This window comes from Mandrillus leucophaeus, unplaced genomic scaffold (genome assembly GCF_000951045.1).
Source record: "Mandrillus leucophaeus isolate KB7577 unplaced genomic scaffold, Mleu.le_1.0 Scaffold98, whole genome shotgun sequence".
NCBI lineage: Eukaryota > Metazoa > Chordata > Mammalia > Primates > Cercopithecidae > Mandrillus > Mandrillus leucophaeus.
Window position 1 is genome coordinate 2001605 of NW_012110696.1, and position 12136 is coordinate 2013740.

General features: G+C 59.4%; 1 protein-coding gene across 2 annotated transcripts in view; it reads right to left on the reverse strand.

Annotated features, from left to right (window-relative positions):
- The window catches only part of UVSSA (UV-stimulated scaffold protein A), a 47096-nt gene extending 34970 nt beyond the window's left edge, over nt 1-12126 (reverse strand). The window contains exons 1-7 of one of the 2 annotated variants that reach the window (XM_011970878.1): nt 11739-12126; nt 11425-11524; nt 9896-10226; nt 8104-8224; nt 6541-6900; nt 5007-5119; nt 4597-4725 (exon numbers count right to left, since the gene is read on the reverse strand). In XM_011970878.1, coding sequence (XP_011826268.1) covers nt 4597-4725; nt 5007-5119; nt 6541-6900; nt 8104-8224; nt 9896-10226; nt 11425-11522 — 1152 coding nt within the window. In that variant the 5' untranslated portion in view covers nt 11523-11524; nt 11739-12126. Of the gene's footprint in view, nt 1-4596; nt 4726-5006; nt 5120-6540; nt 6901-8103; nt 8225-9895; nt 10227-11424; nt 11530-11738 lie in introns of both variants that reach the window. The other variant, XM_011970879.1, reaches the window with a different exon arrangement.
- Nucleotides 12127-12136: the final 10 nt, after the last annotated feature.

Below are 12136 nucleotides of genomic sequence, written 5' to 3' on the forward strand. Positions count from 1 at the left end.
GCCCTATGGCGGTCCAAGGTTTCCCGACAGCGCTGATTTAGGTCCCTCCTCCCCTGCCTGTGCCTGGTGGGTCCACATTTCATCCCTGGGTTTTCCGTTTCTGTCCTTTTCACCTCCCGGAAGTCAGACACTCCCACGGCTCCAGAGCATCACAGAAAACTTCCCCTCACGCACGGCAGGGAAAGGAGGTGGGGCCTCCATCCCAGGGGCTGACAGGGTCCCCAGGAGGCTGTGGGCTGCATCCCGGAGCCCACTGAACATCAGAGGGCAAGAGAATGCTTCTGGCATCTAACTCCAAAGATCAGAGCTCTGGTGGTAAGGCCGGTGGAGGAGGCAGACAGGCAGCCGGCAGAGAAAGAAAAGCACAGAGTTGGGGGGACGACTCCAGTTCTGTGAGCAATGGAGGACGTACCCACGGCCGAACCCACGTGGCTGCCCCAACAGCCTCAACACCGGCCAGAACAAAAACAAATGCATCTTTCAGCCATGGAAACAAGTAACCCAGTAACTAGCAGAAGGAAAGCGCCACGCTGACAGTACTAAAGAGAACGATGCTTAAGATGGTTTTCTGACTCACTGCCTGATAGGAAATTAATATTTTGTTAATTATACAATACAAAGTAATTGGTGATCTGAGCTATGTAATTTGGCAGCAGGCAATGTGAAAGTTTCCAGAGGATTTTTATCAGCTCAGTGAATGACGCAGCCACGGATGATCACACCTGCCCTGGAGTGCGGCAAGGCTGGACACTCAATCTACCAAATGACGCTGCACATCGATCCAGGAGATTCACCCTCAGCCTGCTCCCAGACGGGAGCCACAGAGGCACTCCAAACGCACGGCACACGGACGGAAGCCACACAGAGGCACTCCAAACGCACGGCACACGGACAGAAACCACAGAGGCACTCCAAACGCACGGCACACGGACGGGAGCCACGGAGGCGCTCCAAACGCACGGCACACGTATTCAAACCAGCGTGAGCATTTTCTGAAGACAGAACATCTGTGTCAAAAGGAAAACAATACTACGTAGAAACCAAGTGGAAATGATAAAAAGGAAAGACACGGTGTCTGCTCCCGGGTGACTGCCTGAGAGCCTTGGCACCGGCACCGGCTGGAGCCGCCACAGGATGGGCTGGGCCTTCCAGCGCTGGGCTCCGGGCTCCTGCCTGCAGCTAGCAGCGCTGCGTGTTCCCATCTCCTACACAATTGTTGGAAGTTCTAAAAATATTTAAATCAGGCATGATTGAATTAGCGTGCTCTGTTCTACACACGGAGTTAACGACGCCAATCCCGTGCTAAATGGGGAGACACTGAGGGAAGTGATTTAAACCCTCTGTAAATTTTATTCGAAAATTAACGAGGAGCACCTCATTCATAATTTCTAATTAAAACGGCTCTAATTAACATCCACGTTCGTCAGCCAGCCACCTGCCGCACACGCGCCACTCAGACGCAGTGGCCGCGCGGAGCCAGGAGGGAGATGGGCAGATACCGCAGTGGCGCCGCGGCATTTATTCTGGGAAGCACCGCTCACCTGAGCCAGGCGAGCCCGCCAATCACTTCATCTCCAGGCAGCTCCTCGCACTCCAGCTGCCGCGAGCAAAATCTCTAAGGACTTCAGAGCAGTGCTTTAAAAAACATCAGTTTGCGGAGAAGAGTCTAGAAAGTGTCCATTCAACTGACAAAGGAGCAGCGTGGCGCCTCCCTTCCTGCCAGAGCTGTGACATCCTCAATCCAGCCTCACAGGCCCTGCTGCCCTTGCACACTCACCAGCTCTGAAGCACAGCTGCGGCGCATCTGCTGGCCAGACCGCGTGGTCGAAGGGGGCGAGGGGCCCTCCAAGCACCGTCAGTCCTGGCCGCAGACACCCCCCACCCAGTGCCACCACTCAGATCTCAAGAGGACGCACACAGATGGGTCAGGAGTGGGCCCTCGGCCAGCAGGAGTGAGGAAGGACAGTGGAAGGGCAGCAGGTCCCAGGCGCTGGGTCAGGGTGGCTGCCTGCGTGCCAAGGGCTAGGGTCATGCGCCACGGAGGAGCGGTGCTGGTAGCTCCACCACGTGGGGTGTGAGACGCTCACGTCAGTCACTCAGACGCTCAGAGACAGCTAACAGCATTGGCAGGGTCCCCGGGACCTGGTGGGTGGGAGCAGCAGCAGCTGGGGTCCTTCAGGCGGCCATGCCCTGCCCAGCACTCTCCTGCATGGCCTGGCCCACACCCATCTTGCGGGCCCTGGCCCCCACAGACCAGGCCCTGAATACAGCACCCCCGAGCAGCCCTGTGGCAGGAGGGGCTGGCGCTGCAGCCAGGAGGGCACAGCCAGCAGGGGCCCGCAGCCGGCAGAGGTCCGGGAGGCCAGCTCTCCTAAGCCCACACAGGGCAGGGGCCAGGCTGAGCTGAACACTCACGGAAGAGCATGCAGGGCCCCTGGCACAAGGGAGTTTGCATCCACTAGGGTGAGGTGGAGCTGTGGGTGCAAGTCAGCCATGGCCGGGAGCCTGCAGGCCTTGCCGGTACCGCAGCTGTGCTGAATTAGAGTCCCGACTCGGGGAGCAGCAGCTCCTCATCCTCACCCAAGTAGGCCAAGCTGCCAGCAGCCCCAGAGGCTGCCCGGACGCACTTCCACCAGCCAGCCCCAGCTGGGGGCCGTCCCAGATGCTGTGGAGGTATGAGATGCAGGCAGGGGGAGCACCAGACATTCCAGAAGGTTCCACTGCCAGAACCTCAGGCCAAGGAGAGTCACCTGGCTGCCCCAGCCCCAGCACTGCTGCTGGTACTAAAAGGACTGTGCCAGCTGGAGGGGCCCAGGCCTGATGAGACTAGACCATGCCACCCATCAACCCCCTCTGCTCTGTGGACCCTCACCAATAAGCCAGCTGCCCCAGGGGTTTCCACTGCCAGGCAAAGGCCCACCAGCCACCTTCAGACAAAACTGTCTGCAGACTGCAGGAGCTGCGCCAGGTGAGTCCAGGGTGGCGGCTGCACAGGGGCAGTGCCTGGTACAGGGTCTCAGCGTGAGGCTCCAGCAAGCCTCGCCCGTGCCGTGGAGACTGGGCAGTGACCTTCAAAGGGCCCCAGTGTGAGCCACAGGGAAGCGCCCTGACACAGCTGGCAGCCCCCACGCGGCCCACTCGGCAGCGGTGACAGGGGCTGCCATCGGGGCCTGATCCTGCAGCTGCCATCCTGTGGGCCTGAGTGCGCTGGGCGTGAGCAGTGAGCTCACCCTGATCCTGACGTGCTGACAGCACTCACCATCTTCCCCCCCAGCCTAGACCAGCATGCTTTCTCATTGCAAAAAGTATATTTTTGTCACAACTCACAAAAGCATTTCCTCGTGGAGCGAGGTGTTGACCAGCACCCACAAACACCGCCACACACGAGCGGCGAGCGGTGCGGCCACCGGGCTCCCACACGACTATAAATTCTCCGGGAATCAGTTTCAGACTTAAAGGAGAAAAGCAAGCTCGCCCTCTGCTGGCCCCGGGGCGTCTGCACACCTCCGCCATGCTGGGGACGCCGGCCACTGACCCGGGGAAAACCATAGGCTCAGCATTTCATCCAGAGGAGCTTTCGGGCCCCCCACTTCCATGGCCCCGCACGTCTGCCGCTGTGGAACCCGACCTCTTCCTCAGCCAGGAGCACAATGTCACTTCCACCCCAAAGCTTTCCTTAACGTGGGGAGAGCCAAAAGGCCAGCATCTCCCAGGCCAGCGCTGGGTTTGGGGTCCGAGTTCAGGGGTGTTGGGGTTCAGGGCTTGGGTTCCCTGAGGGAGAGGCGCCTGAGAGACAGCACTGCTGTGCGAGCCCAGGGTGGCCGCGGTGTGCCTCCAGTCCCAAGGCCTGACTGCTGGGTGCCGCCGAGGACATCTGCAGAGGACCCCAGCTCTCAGGCCCTTCCAGGCACTGAGGCCCGGATTTCCATTCTGTGCTCAGGCAGTTTAAGGCCCTGGCACAGCAGCGTGCCGGGCACTGACACCCTCAACTGGCTCCAACACGCCCAATGCGACGGTCTCTGCTCCCAGCTTCACCCCGCCAGAGGCACCCCATACCTCCCTCCAGCCTCCAGCCCCTCATGGTGGCCCTGCCCCTTCTAACCCTATGCTCCTTGCTCAGGGAAGTGCAGTGCCCCCTACGACCCTCCCAAGCCCCTCGCAAAGCTCAGCAGACAGTAACCCAAGTCTCCACCCCTAAGTGCACTGGAGCCCGCGGTGACCCTCTTGGCCGTCTGAGGGCTTGCCGGGGGTCTCTCCTCTGGTGGACGCAGTGCCCGCCAGGACAGGCGCCGCATTGCAGATGACTCCCTAGAAGGAGTTGTGGGGGCACAGCCTGACTGGTGGCTTCCTGGAGGCACGAGCAGCACTCAGCACCTCTGCTCAGCTCCCATACACGGCAGCCGGGCAGCACCCAACAGCTGCACCATCCCCTCTGCCACGGCGACGACCCTGGGCTCACAGGAAGCCCTTGCTGGGGCTGAGTGGGCTTGGGGTGTGGTTGGGTTCTGCCAGGCCCACAGGCCCAGGGTGCAGCCCGCCACAGCTTCTCCTCCCCCACTGAGGCCTTCTGCGACGCCTTCCCGCTTGCCCACTCACCCTGTGCCTCTGCCCTCCCTTGGGCTCGATGTCCAGCTCCTTGTATTTTCTCAGCGCAAGCTCCAATTCCGCCTTCAGGTCAATGGCGCGCTTTAAACATCCACCGTGGGTCCCAACGCGGGTGAAGCGCTGCAAAACGGGGGTGCGGATAGCTCAGGGGCCTGGCCGGCAGGCCCCAGGAAGCCGTCCCGCCGGGAGGCACACGCCAGGTCCACCGGACCAGGGGGTCTCTGGTACACCTGGGGTGCAGAGGACGAAGCTGCAGGTGAGGGACAGAGCCCTTGCGGGTCAGGGACCTTTCAAGTCACCAGACCACGCCCCCGGGCCACAGCGCCCCCAAGAAAGGGACCCCCCACGCCTGGCGCTCTGCACACGGCCCTCCACCCACAGGTCCCAGGTTTGAGGCTCACCTGGATCCACGAGCACACGGCCGGCAGGAACTTGTTCCGGATGAGCTTGAGTGTGTCGCGGGCGGCGTGGACGACAGCGAGGTTGTCCTCATTTTCCTGCACCTTCAGGCCCTCTGGGGAGAGGCACACAGAGGTCACCCGAGGGTGCCGGCCGGCATCTCCCACAGGCCCCGGAGAGGCGGACCACGCAGTGAAGGCTGCTCTAGCCTGAGGGGAACCTGCCAGATGCCCATGCCTGCCCCCAGGAATCCCAAACCTGATGCTGTGAGAAGGAAGTGTTTTATGATCTTAGAAAAGAACACTGTGGCTTCATACCGAAGCCTCCCCTCACACACAGCTCCACTGCCTGTGTCTCAATCTCCTTGGCTGCAGCCATCCCATCTGGAGGGGCAAGACCACCCATGGCCTCTTCTACTCACTGCCCCCACCTGCCAGGCACAGAACCTTCCCCTCCACAGACTACCCCACAGGACGGGGCCTGCCCAGTCCAGCCTCACCGGCCCCCACCCACCCTGGCCTCTCCTCCGCCGGACACCCCAGCTCCAGCTCTGCTCTGCCGTGGCTTCCCCCACTGTGGCACGCTCAGCGTCCGGCACAGGGCTGAGCTCTGTGCAGGCAAGGACAGCCCTGGGCTGGCAGCAGCGGTGTCCACCCCGCACAGGCCTGCAGCCTCACTGCTGAGGCACCTCCGGGCAGCTGAGCCCTGAGGATCAGTTCTCCCAGCAGCTTCCCAGCCCGGCTGCCTCCTGGCCCTGGTGAAGGGACACCAGCTGTGCCTGCTTCCAAAGAAGCAGGTTCCTCAAAGAAAGCGATTTGAAGCCATGCACAGACCCAAAGGGCCCCAAGGGGGGCATCAGTGGGGTGGGGAGGAAGCTGGGGCTGGGGGAGCGGAGGGCGGCTGCGTCTCAGCAACCCTCACCCACCCAGGCTGCAGTGCCAAGGCTGCGAGTGGCCATTTCTGGATCACATTTTCCTCCCAGCAAGGGTTGGTGCCACCTGACCCCTCACGGCAACACGGGACCGTGACAGGCCTGTGAGCTGGCGGGACGCCCACGCAGCCTGCCCAGGGCTCCTGGTCACTTGGTGGTCAGGCCTGTGCTCCCTCATCCTTCGAGGACCACACCAGCCTCGAGACCCCACCTCACCCCAATTCTGCGGGTCCTTGCTCCGTCCACAGCCTCACTCTCGAGACCCCACCTCACCCCAGTTCTGCGGGTCCTTGCTCCGTCCACAGCCTCGCTCTCGAGACCCCACCTCACCCCAATTCTGCGGGTCCTCGCTCCGTCCACAGCCTCGCTGAGGTGGGGCTGCCACGAGCTCTCAGAAGCGTCTCCGTGGCCACAGAGGCCTGGCATGGGTGGGGGGATCCCAGTGCAGAGGCCACACAGAAAGGAAAAACCTGGTGGTGACCCCTGATCTAGCCCCCCAGGGGAGGCCCCTGCAGTCCAAAGCTCCGGGACCGGGTGCCAGTGAGGGAGGGGCACCTGGGAGCTGGGGCAGGGCGGCGCCGCAAAGACCCCGGGAAGGCAGTTACCTGAGCAGAGCTCCACGTCCAGCGTGTACTTGTGTGAGCCAAGCCCGTGGCTCCGCATAAATTCCTCGAGGTCACTGTCCTCATCCTCATCTGAGAGGTCATCCGTGGCTGTCTGGGGTGGGTGGCCTGCAGAGGCAGGCAGGTCTCTACTGCAGCACGGCTGCTCCCCGTCCCAGGGGTCAGGGGTGCCAGACCAGCAAGGGCCCCCCTGGTCCGCGCAGGAGGAGTGAAGGGCATCAGACGTGCCGGAAGCCACGCCAAGCGATTCTGTCTCCGGGTTCGGGTCAAAGTCAAAAGGCACCAGCAGCCTAAAGCAGCTCTCTACCTCCGTCAGGCAGGATTGAATTTCTCCAGACATTTCTGCCAGAAGATCAAGACACCTGTTTGCATCACCATGTGGAGCAAAAGCACCAGCCCACCCAAAACCACAGCCAGAGGCCCACTCCCTGCAGGGCATCACTTTTCAGGTGGAATGTAGTGGTACAATCACAGCTTACCCCAGCCTCAACCTTCCAGGCTCAGGTAGTCCTCCTGCCTCAGCCTCCTGATTAGCTGGGACTACAGGCACGTGATACCATCAACTAATTTTTTTGTAGAGACAGGGTCTCGCTATGTTGCCCAGGCTGGCTTCGAACTGCTGGACTCAAGTGATCCGCCCGCCCTGGCCTCCCAAAGTGCTGGGATGACAGGTGTGAGTCACTGCGCCCGGCCGTGCAGTGCACTTTTCAACTGCTTCCTAAAGCACCCAGCTCAGCAGCTGGGCTTGCAGGCAACCTCTCTGCACCCCTGGGTAGCGAGCACGAGTGTGCAGGGAGGTCAGCCCGCCTGCACTTCCCAGGACACGGCTGCACCTCCTTCCTGGGGCAACAGAACAGCTTTGTTCATGCCACAACTCTCGGGCTGGAGCAGCTTTCCTCCTGGCGGCCTCCTCATCGTCTAGGTGCCTGGCTGCCTGCCTTATGGGTTCCCCTGAGGCCTGTGTTTCCCAGAAGTGGCCTGTGGCAGGGCCCGCGTCTGGAACCACAGTCTGTCAGGGAAAGGATCTGGGGCACATGTAGTCTGAAGACACGGCTGTGCCTCCACCCATGCCAGGAGGTATCTCAGGAGGGCCGTGGCACCCCCTCCTCACACCATCGTGATGACACTCACGAGAAAGGCTGACTGCCGGGAAGCAAATGGTGAAGTTTTGGGGAAGCGGCTGGCAAGGCAGTCACAAAATAAACAAGTGGCAGGGCCTTCAGCCAGGCTGGGGCTCAGACCACTGCCCACAGGCACACCTGTGCCCGGTATCTCTGTCCAGGGGTCTGCGCAGCAAACGGGCGTGGGTGAACGTGACCACCAGAGGGCGCGGGAGAGGCACGGACAGCCCAGGAGGCCCCTGCAGGGTGCTGGGCGGGGTCCTATGGCTGAGAATGCCTTCCAGCCCGACCTGAATCATCTCCACCTAGCCTGTCTCAAAACCTGGGTCCCTTGCGGCCGGGGCCCTGGAACCAGGAGAATGAACTGCCAGACCACGGGCAACCCCCAGAGGTGTGGGCCCCTCCCTCTGTCCTGGGCACTTGCCTTGCATCTCCCTCTCCGCCTGGCTGGCTCTTTCTTGGTAAATTTTATCCAAGTGCTTCTGCTTCTCTTCTTCTCTCTTTCTTTCTGCCAGAGTCCGAGCATTTGTGTCTTGAAAATCCACCTGAGCAATTGAAAATAAAGACTAGGGTCGGCCGAGCGTGGTGGCTCACGCCTGTCATCCCAGCACTTTGGGAGGCCAAGGCGGGCAGATCATGAGGTCACAAGTTCGAGACCAGCCTGACCAACATGGTGAAACCCCATCTCTACTAAAAATACAAAAATTATGCTGGGCGCGGTGGCTCATGCCTGTAATCCCAGCACTTTGGGAGGCCGAGGCAGGTGGATCACAAGGTCAGCAGATCGAGACTATCCTGGCAAACACGGTGAAACCCCGTCTCTACTAAAAATACAAAAAATTATCCAGGCGTGGTGGTGGGCGCCTGTAGTCCCAGCTACTCGGGAGGCTGAGGCAGGAAAATGGCGTGAACAAGGGAGGCGGAGCTTGCAGTGAGCTGAGATCGCGCCACTGCACTCCAGCCTGGGCGACAGAGTGAGACTCCATCTCAAAAAAAAAAAAAAAAAATAGCTGGGCATGGTGGCAGGCGCCTGTAGTCCCAGCTACTTGGGAGGCTGAGGCAGGAGGATCACTTGGACCAGGGAGGTGGAGGTTGCAGTGAACCAAAATCACACCACTGCACTCGGGCCTGGGGGACAGAGCGAGACCCTGACTCAAAAACAACAACAATAACCATAACAAAAACTAGGGCCATCTATACAGAATGTGAGGAAGATAAAGCTCAAGTAAGCCTAACAAAAGACACAGCATTCACGTGTGGCCGGGAGCCCTGCACATCTGTAAGTTCACAGTGGGTTTTTTTTTTTTTTTTTTTAAGACAGGGGTCTTGCTGTGTTGCCCAGGCTGGACTCAAACTCCCAGGGCCAGGTGACCCACCAGCCTCAGCTTCCAGAGTCAGTGGGACTACAGGTGTGCTCCCTCACCCCCAGCTATTCACGGTGCATTACAACAAAACACAATGCACACCCCTCTGCTATCGCAGCCTGGGAATGCCAGCACATCTGCTAACTCAAAAGAGGCGACGAGACTTCTCACCGCAAGTACCTCACAGGTAGGCAAGCAGCGCACTTGTTCCACTGGCAGGCAGGGGCTGCTGACTGGACCCAGGGGTCTGAAACAACCCCTGAGCATGAACCCTGCGAGACAGGGCACTCCAAGGGCACACAGGGAAGCCAGTGGGTCCGGGTCATTGCACTGGGGAGGCCTGAGCCTTCGTGGCAGGTGGGGTAAGGGGCACGGTGGGGTAAGGGGCACGGTAGGGTCTGGGCAATGAGGCTGGATTCAGGCCACAGCAGCAGATCCTGGTGGGTTTCATCATGCCAGGAACCAGCCAGAGCCCACAGCAGGATCCGGGTGGAGCCTTAAAGTGCAAGCCACTGCCATAGAAAATGCTGCATCTGAGAAGTTGGATTTGGCTTTTCCTTTGTCTCCTACACACACATAAAAAATTACGCATGCAACCTCAGCTCCATCCACACACATAGCTTATGCTCTTCCTCTCAGAGCTGCGCCGCCCCTCTCAGGGAGGCCCTGACCCCAGCTGCTGTCCACTTTCCCACATTCCACGGACGGTCTGGCAGCCGGGGTGCTCAGGCAAGGCCAAGCAGGCCCCTGCCGTGCCAGGTCCGACAGGAAGTGCATCTTCACCCTGGTACAGTCTGCCCTCCTCATGTCAGGTAACCAGAGTCTCTGAGAAAATGGGCCAGGCCCACCTACCTTTTTGTTGTGTCTTAAGAAGTGGTAGCCCAAGGCAAGCTTCTTGTAGGCCTCCCCGAACTTCTCATTCCACACTTCCACGGCCCGGGTGGCCGCCTGCCTCAGCCTCTGTGCCGCCTCCCTGGGGGGTGGCAGAGGCTGTGCGGGATCCGTGCCCAGCGTGAGCTCCAGGAACTCCTGGAAGTTGGAAACAACCAGCATCCGGAACTGGTGAGACCTGGCAAAGAGTTCGTCCACGATCTGGAAAGCTGAGAGGCGGATCTCAGCGTGTTCCTGGGTCAGCTGTGCTATCAGCAGGCGGTAGGCACGGCTCAGCTGCTCCTCTGAAGACCTGGAGATACGAGCCAGCCTGACCCAACTGCCCCGCATGCAGAGGATGGGTCGGGGGAGACTCTCCGTAAAGGGATGCTGCATGCACGTGTGGCAGGGACCACCACTGCCTTCCCATCTTCGTTCTCCCCTTTTCTAGAGCAGGGTCTGCATACTGCCGCCCAAGGGCCCCATCTAGTTCCCCAGCCCCTGCCTGTTTCTGTGTGGCCCACAGGCCAAGAATGTTGAAACAAATGAAAAATACTTGGTGAAATGTGAAAATTATATAGACTTCAAATGTCGGTGGTCATTCACAAAGTTTCATTGGAATGTGGCCCATTTATCCAGCTGCATCATGTACAGCTGCGTTCACAGAGCTGAGGCCTTACAGCAAAGCCTGAAACACAAACCATCCGGCCCTTTAAACGCATGCCACCCGGCACAACGCAGACCGCCCAGCACAAACGCACACCGCCCAGCACGCACACTGTTCAGCTGGGTGCCTCCTGATGCGGGAAGGAAGGGAAGGCCTAGAGCTCGGGACATCTCCCAGCCCCTCCTGAATGCTCCTCTTCCCAGCTCCTGGCCCCACATAAACCATTGCGAATTGGATTTCCTGGTGCATGCTGCAAAATCTGACGTGAAATTTTCTATTAAAATGTCAACACTCCATTACTCTATAAACAATCTGTAAGTTCTCGTTTTACAAACGCAGGATACAGGATAATGAGTGTCCTCCACTTACGCTCCACCCTCCGAGGGGAAGTTCTGCTTCCCCCATGAATCTCTGGCTGCCTGAGGGTGACCTGCAGAGATCCTGGGCGGCGTATTCCCCGGAGGGAGAAGTGAACAGGGGTGGACATACCCTAAAGGCGATGGACCAACTCGCCCATCAGCAAGCTCTCTTCTCTCCCTTCGCAAAGTCCAACAGCAAAGAAAAAGACACACGTTTCTCTCTAAATCACATATGTGCACTCAGGAAACGGGAATGAAGAGAGAAGCACCAAGCACGGAGCAGTGATGGGTCTGCATCGCCACACGCCCCAAACCCAGAACATGACCACCCATCAGAGCTGGGTACTGCAGGGCCCTGAGAAAATGTCCTGGGTGTGTCATTGGGTGATTCTCTCCCAGGTCGGGGCAGGAGGACAGGGCCCTGTGTGTGTCCTGGGCTCTGTGGGCCAGTCAGTTACTGTGAGTTACTAAACCCTAAGACATACTTGCAAATTTTCTTCAGTTCCTTCATTTTCTCAGGATTTAGTCTGGGTTCTCCTGAAGTTGTGAGCTCTTCTACCAACTTCGAAAGTTTCTGATCCATATCTAGAAATAGGTAAGGCACAAATGCTAAATCATCATCTGTATTTTATAGCTCTTGCTGTTATTAACGTGTTTACTGGGCTTTACTATAAACCGAAAGTTCCAGGAGGACCCTGAGCCTGGGGTCCATCTGCCGTTACCTCTGGGGGCGCCTCTCTGGGAAATGTGTCCGGCAAGGCCTTTACAGCGGTGATTACGGTCAGTTTTAAAAGTGAACCTTCAACTCGGGACCTCTACAATCCCCTGCGTGTGGGACGCTGCACTGAGGGCCGTGCGTTAAGAACCAGTGGCACTGTCCAAATCAGCTTTTGCCTAACGTGACTGTTGCTGTTTCCCTTATTCACTGATTCCGCAGGGCAGCCTCCAGCAAGGCTGCAGAGGCCAAAAGGAGCCAAGAAATTCTGAGATCAATGAAAGTCGCGCCCGGAGGCCAGGGGCGGCCCTAACGGAGGCAGCCCACCCGGAGGCCCAGGGTCGAGCACCGCGGCGTGCAGGGTGGGAAGAGGCGAGAGCCTGCAGCACTGCCAGGAAAAGGCCGAAGGACCCGGAAGGAAGCGCCAGGGGAGGCCGGGGCGGAGGCTGGGGAGCTGCGCCCTACCCGGGGAAAGCAGCGGC